The sequence below is a fragment of the Heterocephalus glaber genome, unplaced genomic scaffold (assembly GCF_053883595.1).
Source record: "Heterocephalus glaber isolate CG9 unplaced genomic scaffold, H.glaber_assembly_v1.0 deba00001067, whole genome shotgun sequence".
Classification (NCBI taxonomy): domain Eukaryota; kingdom Metazoa; phylum Chordata; class Mammalia; order Rodentia; family Bathyergidae; genus Heterocephalus; species Heterocephalus glaber.
This window is the reverse complement of record NW_028258187.1, coordinates 770,990-795,044: the sequence shown is the minus strand read 5'-3', so window position 1 is coordinate 795,044 and position 24,055 is coordinate 770,990. Positions and strand designations below refer to the sequence as shown.

The 24,055-nt window shown below is 40.8% G+C and overlaps 1 protein-coding gene across 14 annotated transcripts in view; it reads right to left on the bottom strand.

Moving 5' to 3' along the window:
- Nvl (nuclear VCP like) overlaps nt 1-24,055 on the bottom strand; it is an 81,521-nt gene that overhangs the window by 18,310 nt on the left and 39,156 nt on the right. For 13 of the 14 annotated variants that reach the window (XR_002390048.2, XM_013066524.3, XM_013066523.3 and 10 more), the window contains 6 exons: nt 23,243-23,305; nt 17,900-18,019; nt 16,267-16,366; nt 5,377-5,483; nt 4,372-4,448; nt 1,414-1,502 (listed from right to left, as the gene is read on the bottom strand). Coding sequence is in view for 12 of the 14 variants with exons in the window: in XM_013066524.3 (XP_012921978.1) it covers nt 1,414-1,502; nt 4,372-4,448; nt 5,377-5,483; nt 16,267-16,366; nt 17,900-18,019; nt 23,243-23,305 (556 nt within the window). In the remaining 2 variants the exon portion in view is untranslated. Of the gene's footprint in view, nt 1-1,413; nt 1,503-4,370; nt 4,449-5,376; nt 5,484-11,752; nt 11,965-16,266; nt 16,367-17,899; nt 18,020-23,242; nt 23,306-24,055 lie in introns of those variants that run through there. The other variant, XR_002390049.2, reaches the window with a different exon arrangement.

The window sequence follows — 24,055 nt, the reverse complement described above, 5'->3', positions numbered from 1 at the left end:
GATTTTGGTTTTAGTTAGATAGCGTAAAGACCAGGTAGCTAGAAATGAAAGCTACAACAAAGCAAGGATATCATCCAAACACAATTATTAGTGGCAGCACCAATACACGCACAGGGGGCTGTTAATTTTTAATAGCTACACATATCAAGAGAATGACCAGATTTAGCACTCAGGTAGTATACCTGATTTTTAAATTTTTCACACAAAAATTATAATTTTGCTTATTTATATCCTTCCCGACTCAAGAACTCATTTAATATACAGTAAAAGATGCTGAGATCATTGAATCATAAAATTAACCAACAAAAAACATGGGACATCAAAATGAATACGAGGGGCCGGGGAATTAGCTCAGTGGTTTCGCTGTCTGCTGTGCAAGCACAAGGTCCTGAGTTCGATCCCCAGTACCAAAAAAAAAAAAAAAGTCAAAATGAATACGTGTGTGCACAAATGTAAGCTAAGCATATGCTGATGTAACCGTAAACAAAAGATTCTTGGTAGCCAAAGCCAAAAAGGAAAAATGATACAGATATGAAAGAGGATTTCCTTTGGAAATCTGTTGAATGAAAAACCAACAGACTAAGTCCACAGCAATGCACAGGTGTGGAGCACAGAGGTCGTCACAAAGAAATGAACTGTGCACCCTGCAAGCAACTATGTCCTGGGACGGGGCAGAGCCACCACAGAGCCCCAGCAGGGGAGGGGCGCCCGCACCTGACGCAGCGGGAATGCAGCACAGGGAGGCTGTTTCCCCCACCAGCACCCCTGGGATAAAATCAGACACTGCCAAACGGGAAGTGTGAGGAAAGCTGTTGCTGTGGCCCCGAGTCATCACACAGTCGGAAACACAGCTTTGGGCTTTTCTTGCTTAGTTCACTTTACAGTGCAGGAGCCTGGGCCCAGGCCCATCACAAGCGCTCCACCTGAGCGAGTGCTTGGGGAAGACACTGAAAAACACCCCATCAATTCTGTACTTTGAAAGGAGAGTCCCAGTATATGCACAGCTTTTCCAATATTGGCTTCTCTTGTGTCATGCATTTCTAACCTCTCCAATTTAGATTGTATTTTAATAGACATGCAAGTGTCACCTTAGTAAAAAAAGAGGGTTTTTAGAACTGGTAAGCAGAACTCATGAAACTCATGAAAACGCTGCATGAACTCACTGTCTCTATCTGATCACTTCTAGACGTCAGTGAGACACAATGCTGTTCACTGAGAGAAGCACTGAACAGCTTTGCTATTCCTATCATTGAGAGCTTACACCATACTGCGGAGCAGTTTCTAAGGGTGGGGAAAATGGCATCTTCCTTAACACAGAACAAGGATGCCAGAAAAACATCATTTCCCAGGGCAACAGTAGTTTTAAGTATCCAGGTTGATAATTAAGCTGAGAGATTCTGGACAGAATTATACCTTTTACATTTCCAGACTTTTCTCTCGCCATTTCCTGTCTCAGGGCACACAGAGAAGCTTCTCGCACCAAAGCAGAGAGGTCTGCACCCCTGTAATAAAAGAAGTGATCTTGTTTATTTATTATTAGATAACTGCAAAGGCCAGGAAGAAGCCAGATGGCAATTTTCTACTGTCCATGTGAAACAGTCAAGAAAAAGACCAACCAACAGGTGTGGAAACCTGGTTAGGATACACACAAAGAAATAGTTCTTTTTTTGTCTTTTCTATTTTTATTATAGTTCATATCTGAAGAGCCTCAGGCACTCACAGGCAGGACTTAGGAGGACCCTGGGGAGCTATGGCTGACTTGCTGTGAGGAGGTGGGGCCTGCTCAGGGAGGCAGGTCTAGCCTGGAAAGGCACATCTACCTCCAGCTTCTCAGTTCCCATGACACGGGCGACTTTTCTCTTCCTGGGCTCCGCTATGCTTGAGCTGATACATATAGACCCAAACTTCTGAACCGTGAGCCAAAATAAACTTTTCTTCCTTTAAGTTGTGAGTGTCTGATACTGTGTCCCAGCAATGAGGAAAGGGACTAAGACACTCTTTTTTTTTTCTTTGCAGTGCTGGGGATTAAACCCTGGCCCCTCACACTGAGTTACATCTACTACCATTTTTAATTTTTTTTGAGACATGGTCTTGCTAAGTGTCTAAATTGCCCAGGCTGAACTTGAACTTAGGATCTCTATGCCTCAGCCTCCCAGAGTGGGGATTACATGCATGCACCACCAGCACCTGAGCTTTTAGATTTCACTTAAAATGCTTCTAACCTTTAGATGCGAGGGATTTATAGAGGAAGCAGTACAATAAAAAAAATGAACATTCCTTTCCCCAGAGCTACAGCAACTAAGGTTAATATAAAACATATAGTGGGTAGAAGCTTACACATTATTTCTTGCAATGTTTTCACAAATAAAAGCTAAAATGCCAAGTAGCACATTTATATATAATTACATATTACATTAGAAAGTCACCTGTGGCTGCAAGTTGAATAGTGGAAAATAAAAGCCCAGAAAATGGGCTTCATGCATTGGGTTCAAGCTGAGCCTGAGTGGAAATGTAATGTTTCTGAGATTATTCCATGTGACAACACGCTGGCTCAGCATGGTCCTATGAGATCATCATGTCCAGTCACAGAACATGTTTATGACATAATGAATCCATACGTCATATAAAATAATGATGCACAGAGCTTCACTAACCAAATCTTCTGCTTCTATTGGTTGAGAGGGCTATAATACTACTTAAGAAAAATATGCTATATAGTCTTATTCAACTTGCAGCCCACGGGCTGTACATGACTGTGTTATAATAAAAACATTTGAACTCGGGACCTTGCACTTGCGAGGCAGGCAGCGGAACCACTGCTCAAAATCCCTGGCAATAAAAACGTTTCTAAAAAAGACATTTTTATATTTATATTCATTAATTATATATCTATGCACCCTTCCACTTGATGTGGCCCAGGCAAGCCATGTGTGACCAGCGCAAGGGGTACAGGGTGGACACGGCCTGAAAATCTAACATCTATACGATACAAACAGGGAGCTGAACACTGTAATAGCATCATGTCTCTCAAAGGGTGATGACAGTGGCATTAAAAGCCATATGTGCATCATGAACATTAACCTTCAGCCCTAGTGGTGCATACACAGATACCCTACTGGGAAAATGCACAAGACACGCCCAGGCTAAGTTCTGCCATCTTGTCTGTAACTCCCTGGAAATCTTGTGATACATGAGCACCAAAAGCTCTAAACTTCCCTTAAATCTTCCCCTCCCAAAGTAGTAGGATCATTTGACACAGAATGACCATCATAAGGACAGAGGACAAAGTCCTGGGCACTTAACTTGCTCATTAAATCCATAATTTGTGTTTTCTTCTGAGGTAGTCAGGGACTTAAAAGTCTCCTGTCATTGCTGTAAATCTACAGTCACCTTCTATGCCCGCAAAGCCTCCACAAAACCAAGAGTGCCATAAGCAGAAATAACCACCTTAGTGAGACCGAACTGTCTCCTGGAGCTATCCTGCAAAACCGTAACTGAGATGATGATCAGCTGGACACCATCCAACTTCAGCTAATCTGTAAAAGTTGAGCTTGTTCTTTCATTAAGGGCCAGACTTAGCCTTTCCATCACAACTGTGACTGAAGCTCAAGTCCCCTGCCTACTTTCACTTATTTTCTAAATCTGCCCAATAAAACTGCCTATGGCTTGTACTGACAGGTCCTGAAATTCTCTTCCTATGTCAATGAGTCAAGAGCCACTGTACTCTCCTGAGGTTCCCAGCTCCTCTTTGGCGAGACCTCCTTTTGGACTTCATCTGGTGGCAATCTGAAGGGTATAGGTTAGATTCCCAACTAGGGAGAGATGTACCCCCTCTAGGGGAGAGAAGGATGGTTCCATCCACCCTCACCAGCTCACTCACACTATTTCCACTGCCTTATTTCCCAAAACTGGGAATGTTAACAAACAGGCTTACTTTAAAATATTCAGGGAAAAACCCCAATGACTACCACAATCATAAACAGATGAAATCTGGTGGCAGAAATGTCACATTTCCTGCTGTTACTGCAGGCTGTGAGATGGGAGCTGGCCTGGAAAATGTGGCACTTGCAGTTTACTCTCTGTCCAATGCTGAAGCAGCAGGATAATGTGGCAGCCAGTCATGAAATACCTGCTTAAACATTCTCAAGGACAATTTGCGAAGGACACAAAGGTGGTTAGGGAAGTGTGAGTGTCTGGGGGCAACACACGACAGGAGCCTCTGTATCCTGGAATTCCATGGGAGAAGAAGTAGAGCCCAGCCAGTCTCTGCACCGGAGCTTTGTGGGACCCCTTTGTCACCCTCCCGACAATCTGGGGCAGATGGAGAACTGTGCCCTGTAGGGTGAACTGGCTTGAGATTCAAATACTTACGAATAGCAATCACAGCGAAGGTCACCAGCAACTGCTTCTAAATTTACATCTGCATCCAGTGGAGGTTTGGTGCCATTCTAAACAAGAGAGACATGGTTATTCCTGGCTCAGTCAAGGTCTATGGGCAGCAAAGTGGCCTGGCTTCTGACCCAAGGAAAGGAGCCAACTCCTGGGCTGGCTTTGCAGAGCCACAATTTCTTTTGAGAAGTGAGGGGAAGAAGCACACTTCAAGCTCGGGAAGCCTGAAGGCAAACAGTTTATGCTCATGAAGTCTGAACAATTTGTCATAGTCACAGTAAAAGCCAACTCCCACTACCAAGAACAAAACCATCACAGCAGTCTTCCGTGCTGATTAAACACAGTGTGCACTTGGGGCAGCACTGAGTGCTGATATGCACCAATGCTGAGTGCAGATGTGAACTGGCTGGGAAGACAGCATTATACTGAGCCCAGCTGGCTGAGAATAAGCAGTAACCTGCTCTTCACTGAGCACCAGCCCTCTGCACCCAACAGGGTCTTCACTGAATCCCTCATCTAAAACCCAACCCTGACTTTGGAGCCAATTTCCCTTCAGCTCTAGGAGATGCCAGAAATGACAATGATCAGATCAGTTTCAGATTTCTAACACTCACCATAGTACCAGGCTTGCAATAGTACACACCTGGTAATGTGCTTGGTGACTTACACTCCAAAGGCAAGCAACAGTTTTAAATGACTTAAAATTTGATCTAGAGGAATAAAAAATGCCACTACAGTGATATCTCAACTGCAGTAGTTCAGAATTTAACTTCAAATGTCCCTCACTTAGTTTACTCCTATTTTGCGGGAAAAAACATGAGGAGGGGCAATGTCTTCAATGATCACAGCAGCTCACCTTCCTCTTTGAGAGACAGAAGGCTGGCAAATACGTATAGCTACCGAAAAGATAGCAATCAGCCATCCTGAATTCCTACTTGTTGCAACTGCAGGTAAGGAGAGAAATATCCACAAAAGTTTGCCACTTACTTTTGTGATAGTTTTTAAAATGGCAAGACGGTCTGCTGGGGGTGGCAAACCCACAAAGAGTGTTTTGTCCAGCCGGCCTGGGCGCAGAATTGCAGGGTCAATGATATCTGGAGAAGGGAGGAAAAACAGTATCAAATAAATGAAACACGGGAGCCACGCATGGTGCTGCACATCTATAACCCTAGCACTTGGGAGGCTGAGGCAAGACTTTGAGGCCAGCAGTGAGTTCAAGACCAGCCTGGACTACATAGTGAGACCCTTTATCAAAAAACAGGAAAAAAAAAAAGTGAAACAGTATAGATTTAAATTGCAATTAACATATGAGATGGGAAAAGACTTTACAAAAATAAAAAAATTATAAATTGGATGTTATTAAAATTCAAAACTTCTGTGGCCAGCAATGTGGCTCAGCGCACAGCGCCTGTCTGGCAAGCACACAGTCCCAAGTTTGATCCCTGGTGCCCCCCTCCGCCCCCACCATAGAAACTTCTGTTCATCAACGGTGTTCCAGCAGCATTCAGTAACAATAATCTTGCTTCTCTATTGAATGGTCTTTGTTCCTTTGTCAAAGGCCAGAGGACTATGTGTGTGTCAGTTTAAATCCAGTCTCCATTCTGTTCTACTAACTTATTTATTTTTCCAAATGCTTAACAGCAGCAGTACAGAATTCATTTTTTTTGGTACTGGGGATCGAACTCAGGACCTTGTGCTTGTGCGGCAGGCACTGGAACCACTGAGCTAAATCCCCAGCCCCCATGACTCATTCTTAAAGTTGAATAATCTTAGTTCTATGCATTTGCTCTCCTCAAATATTGTGCTGGCTATTCTTTCTTTTTGCTTTTTCATATTAGCTTTAGAATGTCAATATCCACAAAATAGTTCATTGAAATTTTCATTAGGATTGATATGAATCTAGAGATTAAGTTGGGAAAAACTGACATCTGTCAATACTAAGCCATCATATCCGTAACGATGCAGTATCATTATTAATTTAGAACTTCATTTCTTTCATCAGCTTCTCAGTTTTCCTCCATAAATGATACATATTTTGCTAAGGCTTAGCAAACAGTTTTTAGACATGACACTAAAAGCACAAACTGGGTATCTTCGGAGGATTAAGACATGTTACAAATTGAGACAAAATTTTTCAAATGGCAAAGGACCTACCTCTCTAATAAATTAAGAACTCTCAAAACTCAACAATAAAAAGAATATGCCCTCCAATTTTAGAAAATGAGCAAAGGACATAAAGAGACATTTCACTAAAGAAAATCAAGGGTAACAAACATGAAAAGAAGTTAAATCTCATTACTAGAAAAATATTAAAACCATGATGAGACATCACCATACATTCTCTTATAATGGCTTAAAAAAACACTGGTGAGGATAAAAAAAATAAATGGCCTAATAATGATTGATGGGACTGTAAAATGGCAACACTTTGGAACAGTTTGACAATCTTGATAAAGAACTAAACAAATGACTTTCAACCAGGAGACGGAGCCAGAGACCAAGCCAGTGAGGACTCCCAGGCACTGGGGCCCCACCAGCCTCTAGCTGGGCCACACCGGCCCATGCAACAACAGCCCCCCCACCCTCGCCTCCTGGCTGTACAGCTACTTGGATCCACACTACAGAGGCAGAGGGAAGCATAAAGGCCACTGTCCTGAGCTGCAGAAGTGAACAACAGAGTGCTTCTCTCAGGCTCCCTGATGAAAACTGACGCCCATTGGAAAAGTGAAGAGAATCTCTGCAATAAAGGCACGCCAGACCACTGTTCTTGGTAAGTTGGAGGGATCATCACCTGCCATTGGAACCTGGACTATCTTCAGGGGAAGGGCAGCTGGAACCTGCAGTAGAACCTTGCAGAGTTCAACCCTGCAGGAGGACAGGGAGCTCAACTTGGGACTTGCAGCCAGAAATCTGCCTGAATCTCACGGGTCTGTGACTGGCTTACTGAGACTCACTGACTTATAACTATACACTGCTGCCCACGGTGTCTATTGTGACAGAAGAGACATACCCTGAAGGAGGCCCTTCATTTTTATCTTTTATTTGTTTTTTCAAAATTACCACTATTTTTTTTGCTCTTTACTTTTTTTTCTTCTTTGCCACTCTTTTAAAATTTTTATTTTTCTTTTTCCTTTCTCTCTCTCTCTGCCTCGCTCCCTTGCTGTCTCACATTGTTCATCTCCCTTTGTGCTCCTGGTTCTGCCCCTAATTCGTATTTCTTCATCTTTCTTCTCTTTCCTTCTCTTGACTCTGCCCTCTGGCCTCACTGCTAACCTTCCCCTATCCTTCCACTTAGCTATCCCTCAGTCCCCAACTCCTTCTAATTCCCCATCCCGAAGGGTAAAGTTGCTATATTGAAGAGTTTATTCACTATAAACCTATGTTGGGTTGGCCCTTGATTTTGATTTAATTCACACAGTTAAAGGTGACAGATTAATAACTACCACAAATTGTCATTTTTTTTTTTCTTTGGTACCAGGGATCGAACTCTGGACATTGCGCTTGCGAGGCAGGCACCACAACCACTGAGCTAAATCCCCGACCCAAAATGTCATTTTTTAAGAGGTGCTTGATGCTATTGTGTTTCTTATTGTATCACTTGGGATAAGGTGTTGTGACTGATCTCATCAGTTGTCCTCCCTGGTATAATGAAAATGAAACAGCCTCAGAGTGATTAGAGACTCAAAACCTAAAGACCAGCTATATCTCTGGAAGACAACTATGAGAAGCAATCATTCCATAAGTGTTCTAAATACATCAACAAAGATATTTACAATAAGCAACTTCAAAGTATCAACCCAGGAATTAAACCAAGGACAGTACCAAAAACAAAAATGTGAAGACATTTAAGCAAGGCACAAACTCAGACTTCCACCCCACAAAAGGCAAATCCTGGGGGAAACGAGGTGGATAAGTCTGATAATCAACCACCTGGACACCCAGAACTGATAGCACAGGAAGTAACAAAACAGATGAATGAGACTCTAGAAAAATTCAAAACAGAAATAATTTCCCAGATAACTACAGAGATGGTGAGCAGAGTGAAAGAAATGATTAGAGGCTCTAGAACAAAAAAACCAGATGAGTTCAGAAACATTCTGGAAGCCATGAATGCCCAGCAGAGGAAAGAAATGGAAACCATGAATGCCCAACATAGGAAAAAAATGGAATCTAAGAAAAAGATTCAAACAGATATTCAGGAGATTAAAAACTCCACTGAAAGCATGCAGAGCAGATTAAGGAATCTGAAGATAAAATAACACACATGGAAATTGAATAACACCCTCCTGAAAAACCAATAGGTCACAGAGGAAATTAATGAAGAAATTAGGCAGTTTCTACAAGTAAATGATAATGCCAGTACGACATACAGGAGTCTATGGGACACAATGAAAGCAGTTCTATGTGGGAAATTCATAGCAGTGAATGCCCATATTAGGGAAACAAAGAGAACTCAGATAAATAACCTAATGCAGAACTTCAAGCTCCTAGAAAAAGAAGAGCATAATAAACCCAAAGCTCATACAAGAAAGGAAATTATAAAGATCTGAGCAGAAATCAACGCAATGGAGACTAAGAGAACGATACAAAAAAATTAATGAATCAAAGAGTTGGTGTTTTGAAAGAATAAATAAAATCAATAAACCTTTAGCCAACCTTATCAAAAAAAGGAAAGAGAAGCCTCAAATCCATGCAATTAAGAATGAAAAAGGTGAAGTCACAACAGACCCAGCAGAAATCCAGAGGATCATCAATACCTACTTTGAGAACCTGTACTCGTCATAAAATGGAAAACACAGAAGAAATGGACAGATTCCTAGATACATACGAATTGCCAAAGTTAAATGAAGAACATATAGAAATTCTAAACACCCCAATTACAATGAGTGACATTGAAAATGTAATAAAAAATTTACCAACAAAGAAAAGCCCAGGTCCTGATGGCTTCACTGCTGAATTCTACAAGACATTTAAAGAAGAACTTATCGCCATTACTCTTCAAACTCATTAAGGAAATTGAAAGGGAAGCAAGGCTTCCAAATTCATCCCTGGAAGCAAGTGCTACTTTGATTCCAAAACCAGGGAAAGACTCAACCAAAAAAGAGAGCTACAGGCCAATCTCCCTAATGAACATAGATGCAAAAATCCTCAACAAGATACTGGCAAACAGAATAAAGAGGGTCAACAAGAAGATCATACACCCTGACCAAGTTGGATTTATCCCAGGAATGCAAGGATGGTTCAACATTCATAAATCAATAAATGTAATACACCATATTAACAGAGTCAAGGACAAAAACCCTATGAGCATCTCAATAGATGCAGAAAAAGCATTTGACAAAATCCAACACCCATTCATGACAAAAATGCTACAGAGAATTGGAATAGAAGTCTTTATCTCAACCTTATTAAGGCTATTTATGAAAAACCAACAGTCAACATCATACTAAATGGTCAAAAACTGAAAACTTTCACACTAAAATCAGGAACAAGACAAGGATGCCTGCTATCACCACTCCTGTTCAATATAGTTCTGGAAACATTAGCCACAGCAATTAGAAGAGAAAGAAATAAAAGGAATAAAGACAAGAAAGGAAGAAGTGAACCTGTCAGTATTTGCTGATGATATGATACTTTACATAGAAGACCCAAAGAACTCGGCCAAAAGACTTCTAGACTTAATTGACAGATTTAGTACAGTAGCTGGATACAAGGTCAACACTCAAAAAACAATAGCCTTCTTATACACAAATAGCAGACTCATTGAGAGAGAAATTAGGAAAACAATTCCTTTTACAATAGCATCCAAAAACATGAAATATCTAGGAATCACCCTAACAAAGGAAGCAAAAGACCTCTACACTGAAAACTACAGGACTCTGAAAAAGGAGATCAAGGAGGATATAAGAAAATAGAAAGACATCCCTAGTTCCTGGGTAGGACGAACCAACATGGTGAAAATGGCCATACTTCCCAAACTACTATATAGATTTAATGCAATGCTGATTGAAATTCCAACAATATACTTCACAGAACTAGAGAAAACAATCCAAAAATTCATTTAGAACCAGAAGAGACCTAGAATAGCAAAAACAATTCTAGGCAACAGAAACATGGGTGGGGGTATCACAATCCCCAACTTGAAACTATACTACAAAGCTACTGTGATAAAAATAGTATAGTACTCGCAAAGAAACAGACCCAAGGATCAGTGGAATAGATTAGAAGATGAAGAAACAACTCCAGACATACTCAGCCACCTCATCTTTGACAAAGGAGCCAACCACCCTCATTGGAGGAAAGATAGTCTATTTAATAAATGGTGTTGGAAAAACTGGATTTCAACCTCCCAAAGATTCAAACTAGAACCATACCTATCACCATGCATTACACTAAGATTGAAGTAGATTAAAGATCTAAATATTAAGACAGAAACACTAAACTTGCTGGAAAGATGAGGTAGGTAGAACTCTTGAAGACACTGGCATAGGAAAAGACTTTATGAACAAAACCTCAGTAGCACGTGAACTAGCACAAAGAATCAACAGCTGGGATCTCATCTTATTAAAAAGTTTCTCCACTGCAAGAGAAACCACCAACAGAGCTAAGAGACAACCTACAAGGTGAAAAAAATTTTTTAGCAGGTACACCTTAGACAAAAGTCTACTATCTAGAATATATAAAGAATTGAAAAAAATCAGACCCTCCAAATTCAAAGACCCAATTCAAAAATGAGCCTCTGAAATGAACAGACATTTCTCAGACAAAGAAGTAAAAGTAGCAAATAAACGTATGAAAAAATGTTCAACATCACTAGTCATTCAAGAGATGCAGATGAAAACAATGCTGAGATTCCACCTCACCCCAGAAAGAATGGCTGTTATCAAGAAATCAACCAATAACAAATGATGGCGCGAGTGTGGGGAGAAAGGAACCCTGCTCCATTGCTGGTGGGAGTGCAGACTGGTGCAACCACTGTGGAAGTCAGCATGAAGATACCGCAAAGAACTAGGGCTAGAGATCCCATTTGACCCAGCTATTCCCCTGCTAGGTATCTTCCCCAAAGAATTAAAAGAATCACACCACAGTGATATATGTACACCCATGTTTTTTTTTTTTTTGGTACTGGAGATCAAACTTGGGACCTTGTGCTTGTGAGGCAGGCGTCGAAACCACTAAGCTAAACCCCTGGCCCTGAAATGTAATTGTTAAGGCAAACTGACATGAGACTTCCAAGTACTACTTTCACAATTGCCTATGAATTTATTATTGTCTCAAAGTTAAAAACCAAGAAGTTACATAAGAAAAAGAACTAAGAAAACCAGACCCATCACACCAGTGCTCAAAACCTCAGATGGCTCACCTCATCCCAGGGTCTTTACTCTTTCTGTCCGCTCCCTAACTGGAATGTTCCTTTTCTCAGATTTCTGCATCATTTGTGTTCATGGTCACACGTCATTTTTTTCTTAAGAAGGCTTCCAGGACCACAGTGTCTAAAATAGCATCTCAGGCCGGGGATTTAGCTCAGTGGTTCTGCCACCTGCCTCGCAAGCACAAGGACCTGAGTTCGATTCCCTGTACCAAAAAAAAAAAAACCAACAACAAAAATAAAATAAAATAGGGCTGGGGATTTAGATTAGTGGTTTCGCTGCCTGCTGTGCAAGCACAAGGACCCAAGTTCGATCCCCGGTACCAAAAAAACCCCCCCAAAAAACCAAAAATAAAATAAAATAAAATAGCATCTCTTCGTCATGCAGCAGTCATTCTCTTCTTGCCATGTTCTATTTTACTTCATGATGTTTGTCTATTACCACTCACCCCAACTGCCTGCTCTGTGGTAGTGAAGCAAAATATATGCAGAAAAAGAATTTTCTGAATTGAGCTTTGAATTTCCAGAGATAACATGACCAGGCATATAGTGAAAGTTTAGGAATATCTGATGAAAGAGGAAATCTTTTAATGGAGAATATTCTATAGAATTGAGCCACAAGACAAACTGTATGGTAAGCACAAAAGATTAAAAACGACCACTTCAAAATGCAAAAATATACCATTTTATATTTCCATCAAAAATGGTAAAAGAGCTAGTTTCTTTGCATCCTTACTAAAGTTTTTTTTTTGGGGGGGGGGTACTGGGGATTGAACACAGGACGTTTCGCTTTCGAGGTAAGCATCAGAACCACTGAGCTAAATCCCCGGCCCCCTTACTAAAGTTTTAAACTCTTACTTCTCCTCCTCTTTCTGTCACTGCCCTAGCCAACAGTTTGCCTCTTCTGTGCCTGGCCTTTAAGAAGAATGGCAACTTCTTCCATCTTGGTCTCAGCTTTGGAAAATGATCATTAGACACAGAAGGAGAGAGGTACAAAGGATCACAAGGCACCAGACATGTCAGTAAAGAAGCCACCTTGGAAGTAGGTCTTGAGGTGCAGCTACTGCAGCTAACAGCACAAGGATCAGCAATGAATCACACAGACAAGCCCTTCCTAGATTCCCAACCTACAAAATTGTGTGCCAAGCAAAAACTGTTATTTAGCAACAGCCAATCAGAGTATCAGCAAGAAAGTATTTCTTAAGACTAAACATAGGGGGTCGGGGATTTAGCTCAGCAGTTCTGCTGCCTGCCTCCCAAGCTCAAGGTCCTGAGTTCAATCCCCGGTACCAAAAAAAACAAAGAAGACTAAGCATAGGCCTAGGGTATGGCTCAGTGCTAGAGCACATGGCTCCCACACACAACTGAACTCCCTGGGTTCAATTTCTAGCATCATAAAAAACGAATAAAAAATTTTAAAAGCTAAGCATAAAGTAAGTTATAGGCAATCAAAAAGCAATATAATGGTGGCCACGGTGGCACACGCCTGAAACCCCAGCTACCCAGGAGGCTGAAGCAAGAGAATCACAAGTTCAAAGCCAGCCTAGGCAACAGCAAGACCTTGTATCTAAATAAAACTTTAAAAAGCTGGGGATGCAGTTCAATGATAGAGTGCTTGCGTAGCATGCCAGAAGCCATGGGTTCAAGTCCTTAACAAAAACAAAAACAAAATCAAAACAACGTTACATGATGGCATACAATGCAACACAACTGTCAAATGAGCATGAACGTAAATAAAACAGATCTAGACCATCTTTGTGTGTTTCCGCATGTAGCTATCAACACAATGGGGCTCATTAAAGGGGAAAGAAGTGAGGGGTGAGGAACCGCAAAGAGGAAGACATACATGTAAAGGAAAGGACAAAATACAGGTATGTTCTGATTCATCTGCCATTCTTAACACAGGTCAAACTTTAACACTGACTACTACATCCAATAAGGGCTTCCCAACTAAGAATCTAGAGACTAAAAATTCCAAGGTAAGTGAAGTGATCAGAGAAAGAAACCAAAGGTGATGTACATGGATGTTTTGAAGGAGATTTAAAGAAAATCTAGTGACACGGAAAGACCTATTATTCTCTAATCTACTGAGCTTAAACTAAAACACAAAGTCTACAATAAACAAGTGTTAAAAAATAATAAGCATCACTAAAGACAGAATAGGCTATTTCTGGAGACAAAAGACTATCTTTTCCACAAGTTGAAAGAAAAAACCCTATGTTTGCCAGGAAAATGTAGGATGTGATTCTGTCTAAATTTGAGGGGCTTTCAAGGTTTCTTCCAGGACAACTCTGCAGTGTCATGACCTAACGATTATTCCCACTATAAACACTGCAACTGCTCATCCCCATGGTAATTACTGAAGCTGCCTGCTGTCTATCGTCAGTGTGGCAGACACAGTGTACTAACATCACTTGACTTTTACGACAGTGCTGCAATTAGGTATTATCTTGAGATGGTCAATAAGATGAAGTAATACATGTGCAAGGTTACTGTCATATAGTAAAAAATATAACTGGTTTTTGCCACTGGTTCCTGACAAAGAACCTCAAAATACTTGGAATTTTCTGAGTGACAAGGGTGGCTTTGCTGTGCTAATGAGGTAAATCCGGTGGCCTCCTAGGTAGTTTCAGAATGGTGACTGGTTACAACAAAAAAAGACCAAAAATGTGGTTAGAGGGTTGGAACTTCAAGCTGCCTCTGTGGAGACTGAGTTCAATCATGTGGCCGATGAGCTAACCAAGCATGTCTATGGAATGAAACCCCACAGCTTGATAAATGTCCCAGCTGGTGAGCACATTGATGTGCTGAGGGAATCGGAGCTCTGCACCCTATATACAGCCCTTGTTATAGAAGATAACCCCAAGGAGACCACCTTCCCGATGCCTGTGAGTTGTGTCCTGTGAAGTCCACTGGTGCTGGCCCGTCAGATGGCACAGTCCTTGCAGGACTGACTCACGACTCTACAACGTCAGCCCGGAGGTACAGTCTCTCTAGCTGGTATCAGACCAACTACTGAGAAATAAGGTTTGACAGTCGGAGCTCAAACCCAGTCTGATTCCAGGGACAGTATTTTGTTATTACCAAAATTAAACTATAAACCCTAATAGGTGAAGGACCCTAGTTAACAAGACAGACTCCACATTGCTGCTTGACCCACCTGCCTGCCCTTTAGATGAACTCAGAAGGAGGAAGCTTAGAAACCTCCTCCCCTTAGAAAGTCTCTTTAGAAATAACAATTAATCAACTATTGTTTTACAAATGTTCTAACAGCAGGACGTTCCGCTTCTGTACCTTCTGCTTGCTTTACTAGTTCTATCCCACAGGGGGACCTAGAAACTGTTGGCCTCAAAGGTGTATAAAACATGTTTGTCAACCCCCAGTTGAGGCTCGAGTCGTTGCTCGGCTCGGGTCCAGGCTGGTAATAAACTCCTGTGTGGATTTAATATCGGTCTCTGGTTGGTTCTCTCTCACTGGGTGCAACAACAGCGATGGCAAACCTTTTAGAGACTGAGTGCCCAAACCGAAGCCCCAAACCCACTTATCCATCGCAAAGTGCCAGCACTACAATTAAACCTGAATGCTCAGCTGCTGGAGCAACGTGGCTTGTGTGCCCGTATGCCACAGGTTTGTCACCACTGGTAACAACTCTCATTTTTTTCATTATAAAACAATGCAACCAATTCATCAGAGTAACTTAAATGAAATGAAAAATCACAGCAGCTTGAAAACTGGCAAATTCCTTTAAGCAACTGTCATTATCAGCAGGCAGTTACCACAAACATCACAGCAAGAGCAGCTATGAGAGTGGCGCACATGGAGGGCAAAGAATTAAGCAATAAGAGAATTTAGGATTAAAAAAAGCTACATTTGGTATGTCTGAATCATCTTTTTCATTTTGTTTTGTTTTGTTTTTTGGTGTTCTGACACAAAGTCTCACTGTGAGAGTCAGACTGGCCTTGAAGTCACTCTATAACCCAGGGTGGCCTCAAATGTGTGGTGATCCTTCTGGCTCAGCCTCCCAAGTACTTGGATTACAGGGATGCGCCACCACGACCAGCTACTTTTGAATTCTTGAGCCTTTCTCTATGTCCTACATAGAATGCTTGAATTTGAAAACAATTTCAAAGCATAATTAAAGACAGGTATAGAGGCATGGCTCCACTAAAAAATCTAAATCTATCTTCAACTTGCAGATACAGTGAAGAGTCTGGTTCTTACTTCCTTATTAGCCTGAGAGAAATCACAAAACAAATCTACTTTCAGGGCCAGAAATATGTTTTACCAGTGTTCTCTGACAAGAACGTTCTGAGCACCTACACAGAAAAACAATCAACAGTATGCTTTTTTACTACAGCTTACAGAAAACTTTAAAAAGCTTTATTTCAACTCATGCGCCAAAAAGGTATTGCCCCCCTTTAATCTTTCTTTGCTAGGATGTACGTAAATAACACTGTTACAAAAGCTGCAAGTTTTAGACTTGTCTATATGATGGCCTTCTTTCTTACCTGGCCTGTTAGTGGCTGCCATAATAAAAACCTGCTGTCGTGTTTCCAGACCATCCATCTCTGTAAGTAGCTGATTCACCACCCGGACACTTGCGCCAGTCTAAAAGAAAAACAAATGCACTTCCACCAGCCTTCAGCACAAAGGGAGGAAAAAAAAAACCTCATTTTTTTGCTGTATAAAATAACACATTTGCTAACTTGGATGAAGGCTTTTGTCAAAAGGTAACTAACAATGGCTAGGCACAGAGGTGTGGGCCTGAGGTCCCCAATACTTGGGTGGCTTAAGGCCAAGTGGATCAAAGGTTCCAGGCAAACCTGGCTGACAGCAAGGTCTTGTCACCTTTTCAAAATCAGAAGTTAACCACGAGCATTTCACTCTATACATAAGCACTGTTGCCACACACTAATATGGGCAGACGGCCTGCAACCCTGTCGTTCTTCACAGCCTACACAAGCAAACTAAAGCTGAGAGAGGCTGTACTCCTGGACAGGTGAAGGGTTTATTCACAGAAAAAGAGAAGGGAACAGAAAGGAGTAAAACCCAGACACACCATGCCCAACCAGCTGGACACAGCAAGTGCAACACTATGCTCTGGACTCCATAGGGGACTCTGGAATAGGATGGGGAGCCATGTAAAAAGACATCACCATCAGAGAAGAAATGCAGAACAGATGACTGTGATGGTGTGGACAATGGGCAAGGAGACCAAACTGCTATCATGGGAGTCCTATTTATATTAGTCAATTTTGCAACTTTTGAAAGGGTTTGCAGATTTTTAGGGAAATAAAGTATGTAATAAATGTTTTACAATTGAAGACCCCCTCATACCGATTACATTGTAACTAAATCATAAAAACTTTCTAGGGTACTTATCACTGTCAAACATTCCCAGGTTATAAATTAATGTTATGTTCTACCATGCTTTAAATCTCTATATAACCATACTCCTGATAACAACTGTTTCTGCCACTCTCTGTACTCAAGCAGCTAAGAACTGTGACTCAGTAGGGTTGGTGCAAGTGCTACTTGATGCAGATCAGTATCTTCCCAGACAGCAATGATATTAGGTTTTAAAGCTAATAACTTGCCCCAATTTTGAGTGCTTGATGTCTTAAATTATATTGTCTCAAGAACTTCAACTGAAAGATCATAAAACTACAACATTACAAGGCAAAGTATTCAAAACTACTATCACTTCCATTCCCAATTACTCATTTATGTGAGTCAGGATCACCAAAACATTAAGCAAACAAAATAATACATCAAATAGGCAAATTAGAAAACTTATCTCTGAGGTCTGATTTCAAATTACTACGTCTCTTCATTAAAAGAATCATTATGTTCTCAAGGAATGGCTTTATAAGTACCACCTGACTGAGCACCTACAAAAAGTTTATGGTATGTAAAAACATTTATAAACAAGTCAATGTGATGGTACATACCTCTAATCCCAGCATGGTGGGAGGTTGAGGCAGAAAGATGACAAGTTTGAGCCTAGCCTGTGCAATTTAGCACGACCTGCTTAAAAATTTTTAAAGGGGATTGGGGGATGTATAGCTCTGTGTGAAGGCCATAGGTACAATCCCTAGTACTGCAAATAAGTAAGTGGTAAACTACCAATCGGATACTTGCCTCTTTGTCTGACCTTCGAGGACATAACGCATCCACTTCATCAAAGAATATCACACAGGGTGCTGAGTTCTTGGCTCGCTGAAAAACCTGCCGCACAGCACGTTCACTCTCACCAACATACTAAACATTCAGAGAAGAAATAGCATGGAAAGTTCAACTTTGGGGTTTGGGCCAAATGGTAGTAAAACTAGTTTTAAATCACATTTAGATGCCAGAGCCCAAAATGTATTAAATTAAACCATACACAAGTACTGATATTGAACCATTATCAACATATAAAAGTAGCTAATTGCATATGGTTCAACTCAATATAATTAGCGATTGTGTAAGACTATAAATTTCTTTATAAAATGAAGACCAGGATATAAGGCTTTCTCTAGCTCAAAAACTCCCACAGTTTTGTTGTTTTAGAACTGATCTCTTTGCCTTATACATGTAAAATACCCAATGGTGATTTTCACTAATTCGACAGTATTTTAAAAGTATGCAAATAAAATTACCATCCCATTCTTATTTCTAGTATTTGTCACATGGCAACAGAGAAGTCAAAGTGAACCAATCAGGCATCTTACAGGTTTTATAATGGCTTACTATATGCTAAAATCTAAAGCAAAACATAAAAAACTAAGATCAGTAATATCAAGACTAAGCGCGATGACAAATTATATGTAACAACATGGTTCCACTGTTTAGCTGAGCATAAGAAATTATTCTTGTACAATTCCAAACTACTTAACGAAGAAAAAGCAGTTATTTCTTAATAAAATTTCAAAGGCAGAATCTAAAAATCATCTTTATAATGCCAACTATTTTAAGCCATCATATAATTATTCAATGAGTATATGGCCATAATAATTGAAGAGAAAGCTAGGTGTGATGGTGCATGCCTGTAACCGCAGCACTCAGGAGGCTGAGGTAAGAGGTTCCCCATGAGTCTGAGGCCAGCCGGTACTACACAGCCAGACGCTGTCTCAAAAAATCTTCATCACCAAGGCAAAGACATACATCATAGACAATGGTGATTGAAGTGTTTTAACTTACCATGTGAACAGAATTTTTCCACACATCTATCTCACACATCTCTTTGAACTTTCATTCATTTTCCTTCCCTTATATGAATAGCTTTTCTAATTCGCCTCCAAACATTTCTTCATGCAATCTAAAAGACCCCATTAATTATTCTTCTTATTAGTATGTACTTTGCTCTTTCAACACTTTATACTATTATATAACATTTGAGCTCTTCTACTTTCACCATTAGTATAAAGTCCTTGGGGAGCAAAAGTCACATCTTTTTCAGTTTTCTCTCTGATAACACCCTGGACAACGTTAAGTATGATATACTCATTTTCCTCAAAAATCAAACCTAGGGCTGGGGATTTAGCTCGGTGGTTTTGGCGCCTGCCTTGCAAGCACAAGGTCCCGAGTTTGATCCCTGGTATAAAAGAAAAAAAAAAGGAACTGAGGAAGATAACAATAGGATCTTTTTGTTTTTGGCACCAGGGATCAAACTTGGTCTTGCGAGGCAGGCGGTGGAACCAGTGATCTAACCCCCCCCCCCAATTCTTTATTAGCCGTTCAGTTGTCAGCCATTATGATCTGGTTCTGGCAAGGCCCATTACTGAGAATATTCTCTCTAAACTCACCAAATGCAGCATTCTACTCTCAGCTTCTTTCATGCTGCCTCTCAAGTTGACCGTTTTGGCTTTTGGGGTTAGACAGTCTTAAGTGTCCCCTAACACTTGAACAACCACTTTTGGTCTCCTCTCCAATTCTTATTTCCTTTTTCTGAATTATCAACATGCTCAGGGTTGCCACTAGGCCCCCAACATACTAGTTCTAGCAGAACTTGTTCACCTATTCTGAGAATTTTAGGTATAACTTAGCTGATACTGACTCCTAACACTCTTCAGCGCTCCAGACTGACATTCTCTACTATGTGCAGGACATTCCCAAGTGGCTAAATATCCTAGAGCAAATTCATTTTCTATCCTTCAGATGTCCCTCTCCCTGGCTAGATCATCTAATCAATATCTCAGAGTCATCCTGCACTTTTCAGACTTCCTCCCCTACTGACCCTGAAAAAGCAAACCAGAATACATTGGAGAGATAAAATTTCACACTCATCACACTGGCAAAAAATGTAGCAATCTGGCGGGGATTTAGCTCAGTGGTTCCAGTGCCTGCCTCGCAAGCACAAGGTCCCGAGTTCGATCCCCGGTCCCCCTACCCCCACCCCTGCCAAAAATGTAGCAATCTGACACCATCAGTGCTGGTGAGGATGTGGAACAATCTGACACAACTATTTCATGAAAAAAGTTTGCAATACCTAATATTTTTGAAAACGCATACTTCTACTTAAAGGTATAACGTATACTTTTTTTTTTTTTGGTACCAGGCATCGAACTTGGGACCTTGCACTTGCGAGGCAGGCGCCGGAACCACTGAGCTAAATCCCCAGCCCTTGGTATAATGTGTACTTTACAGGTAAAAATCCTGTAAATATGCCCACGGATATATGAATATAATGTTCAATGTAAATACAGGGAAAAAAAAATCAAGAAAAAAAATCCTGATTTTTAAACAGTGTGGCTATACTCATTCAGTGGAACACCAAACAGAAAATTAGTAAACTAGAAGTAAATGTAGCAACAAAGGTAAATATTAAAAATTTCCATCAAAAATAAACAGTAGGGCCAGGGATTTAGCTCAGTGGTTCCAGCACCTGCCTTGCAAGCGCAAGGTCCCGAGTTCGATCCCCAGTACCAAAAAAAAAATAAACAGTAAATTGCACTGCAAAAGAATACTAGCTACTTAAGTAACCTATTTTGCTTTTGCTTTATTATAGACCTGCAAACATCACTGTGTAAACATGGTAGTGTATGCATCCTATTACTCAGCTTCAATTATTATCAACTCCACTCACGACTAATCCCGAGTCATCTGTATCCCTTTCTGATTTTCTTTCCAAATTTTATTTGTAAATATTTTAGTATCTCTGAAAAATAGTGATTTTAATATAACTGCATCATCACACTTAAAATTATGTACTTGGGGCTAGGCATGTCACTCAGTGGTAGAGTAGATACTCGGCATGCACAAAACCCTGGGTTCTATCCTCAGCACCACCACCAATACACAAAATATTTATATATACACATAAATACAAGTAAATGCAGAATATCCAATAAGTACTCCTAAACTTCATACTTTAGAACATATAACATAATACATACTGTATAGGGATAATATGTATACACATAATACAGAAAGAAACATATAGGGCCAGGGATGTAGCTCAGTGGTATAAGTGGGGAGTCCTAAATTCGATTCCTGATACAATAAAAAAAAGACAAATTAGGGAGGGTCTGGAGAAACCAAATGTGTTTAAACTGGGTTGTAAAGATATATGGAGGTCTGTTATACTATTCTTTACAATTTCTTGAATATCTGAAATATTTTATAATAATTTTTTAAAATGCAGTACAGTCTCAACAAAATGTCACTCTCCTGCTCTAAAGGCCCTATCAGCATATTCTGAAGGCAGCATGCAAAGGCAGCTTGCTGTAAGGCCACCTCGCTGGCTGTAACCTTTTCGTCCAACCTCATATCCCATCAACCCCTCCTTTCAAGCACCTCTTCCACCACAAGGTCAAAATGAAGTACAAGAAATATAAGGCAGGGTATTGCTATAACCCAAGCACTCTGGGAGGCTGAGGCAGGAGGCTTCTAAGTTCAAGCCTAGGTGGGCAGTTCATCAACTTACCAAAACCCTGTCTTGAACCCCCCCCCCCCCAAACATAGCTAGGCATGCTGTACCTCGGTGTCAAGGGCCTGGGTTCCATTCCCAGTGCCCCTGCCCAAAGTAAGCAAATACATAAAACACCCATGGTAAATACTTTCCCCTTCAAACAAGGGATTTATACTTAAGTAACATTTAATGGAAAAGATTTTTTTAAATGGGAGGGACCTGGGGCGTAGTTCACTGGTACAGTCCTCGCCAAGCATGCATGAGGTGCTGGGTTTGAGCCCCAGCACAGGGATTGGGCAGAGGGACTGCTGTTCTGTTCTGCAGTATTAGACAACCTTGAGCATGCCAGGCAAGGCTCTACCACTGAACTATATCCCAATTCCCTATTAATTATTTTAATTTATTTTTAAAAATTACTTTATTTGAGTATATTGTACTGAATGCCAGTTTTTACTTTACACAGGGACAACAGGAAATAAATTAAAAATCTGGGTGAGGGGCTGGGGATTTAGCTCAGTGGTTCTGCCGTCTGCCTCGAAAGCATAAGATTCCGAGTTCGATCCACGGTACCAAAAATAAAACAAAATAAAAAAGTTAATTTAGCCGGGGGTGGTGGCGCATGCCTGTAATCCCAGAACTCAGGAGGCTGAGGCAGGAGGATCACCTCGAGTTCAAGGCCAGCCTGGGCTACATAGTGAGCTCAGGGCCAGCCTAAACTACAAAGGGAGACCCTGCCTCAAAAAACAAACAAACAAAAAATCTGGGGTGGGAGGGCAGTACCAGGGATTGAACTCATGTTAGGCAAGTATTCTACCACTGAGCTACATCCTCAGCACCCCACCACCTTAAATTTTGAGATAGGGTCTTGATAAGTGGGTTGCCCAGGCTGGCCTTGAACTTACAATCTTCCTGCCTCAGCCTCCCAGAGTGCTGGGATTACAGACATGCACTCCAACTCAAAGACTTTTTAATTTGAAATGTAAACTGCATAAATATAGAGGGAAGATATAAGCACTATTAACTGTTCGCCCTAAAGTGTTATATTAATATTTAACTCCTCTAAGCCACACAACAACAGGACAAGGTGAGCAGGTTAGGAGCCAGGCCATGTGGGTTCAGTCTCAGCTCCACCACAGTGCTTCCTAGCCAGCGAATTCTGGCGTCACTGAGCCTCCCCACAATGAGGTTCCTACCCGTGTATGAGAAGGGAACGGCTCATGCCTCATATGGCTATTCAACAGTAATGCGCATGTACCTGGTTTGACAAATATATGACACAGAGTAAACACATTAAATGTTAGTGACTTGAATATTATTTCCACTTTGCAGGGGCAGAAACACACTCCAAGTAGTAGAGCAGGGCCAGGGATGTAGCTCAGCAGTGCCTCATCTACAAGGTCCTGAGTTCGATCCCAAGTACCAAGGGGAAAAGAAAAAAGTAGTAGAGCAGAGCAAAGCTCAACCTCCTCACTCCTACAGCAATGAGTCTATCAAAATACCATAACTGTTCCAAGATCTAAGAATGTATTATCCTGTAATTTGAAAGATCATTATTTTTCCTAATTAAAATAATGGCTAATGCCACAACTTACCATATTCAGTAATTCTGGGCCCTTGACAGATATAAAATTTAGTCCAGACTCATTTGCCACAGCCTAGCAAGAGGAAACAAAGACACACGTAAGAAAAATATGTAACAAAGTAATAGAAAGAGTTTTAAATCTTTTCCTCCTTTGTTATATAGTTGCTTCTTTCTTCTTCTTTTTATTTATTTACATTTTGGTACCTGGGATCGAACTCAGGACCTTGTGCTTGCAAGGCAGGCACGGTGCCACTGAGCTAAATCCCCAGCCCTGTTTCTTTCTTTTTAGAAGGAAAAGTGACAAAGGAAATAAAAAGTCAAAGGAAGTAAATGTTAGCTTACAACTTTCTAAGAAATGCTAAGACAAGCATCACATCAAATGGAAGTATTTGTAAGTATTTTGTTTATAAAAGCATGCTTGGGCCAGGGATTTAGCTCAGTGGTTCCGCCGCCTGCCCCACAAGCGCAAGGTCCCGAGTTTGATCTCTGGTAACAAAAAAAAAAAAGAAAAGAAAAAAGCATGCTTTACCGCACTGTAATTACATTTTAACTCTAGTCTGGAATTCCAATGAGATCCCAAACTGTGAACTAAAGAAATGTTCTGTGCAATGAATGTAGTCTTTTTTTTAATCTACAAACCAAAATTAAAAAACATCAGTATCAGTTTACCAAGGCTCAACACTGAGAAACACATAAGTACAGAGGAGTTTTAACAACTATAATCTGTACGCAAAGATGAAACCTAAATAAAATCAGAGTTTAAAAATCACCAGAGCAGGAGCTGGGGATGCAGCTCACTGGCGCAGCACCTGCCTAGCACATG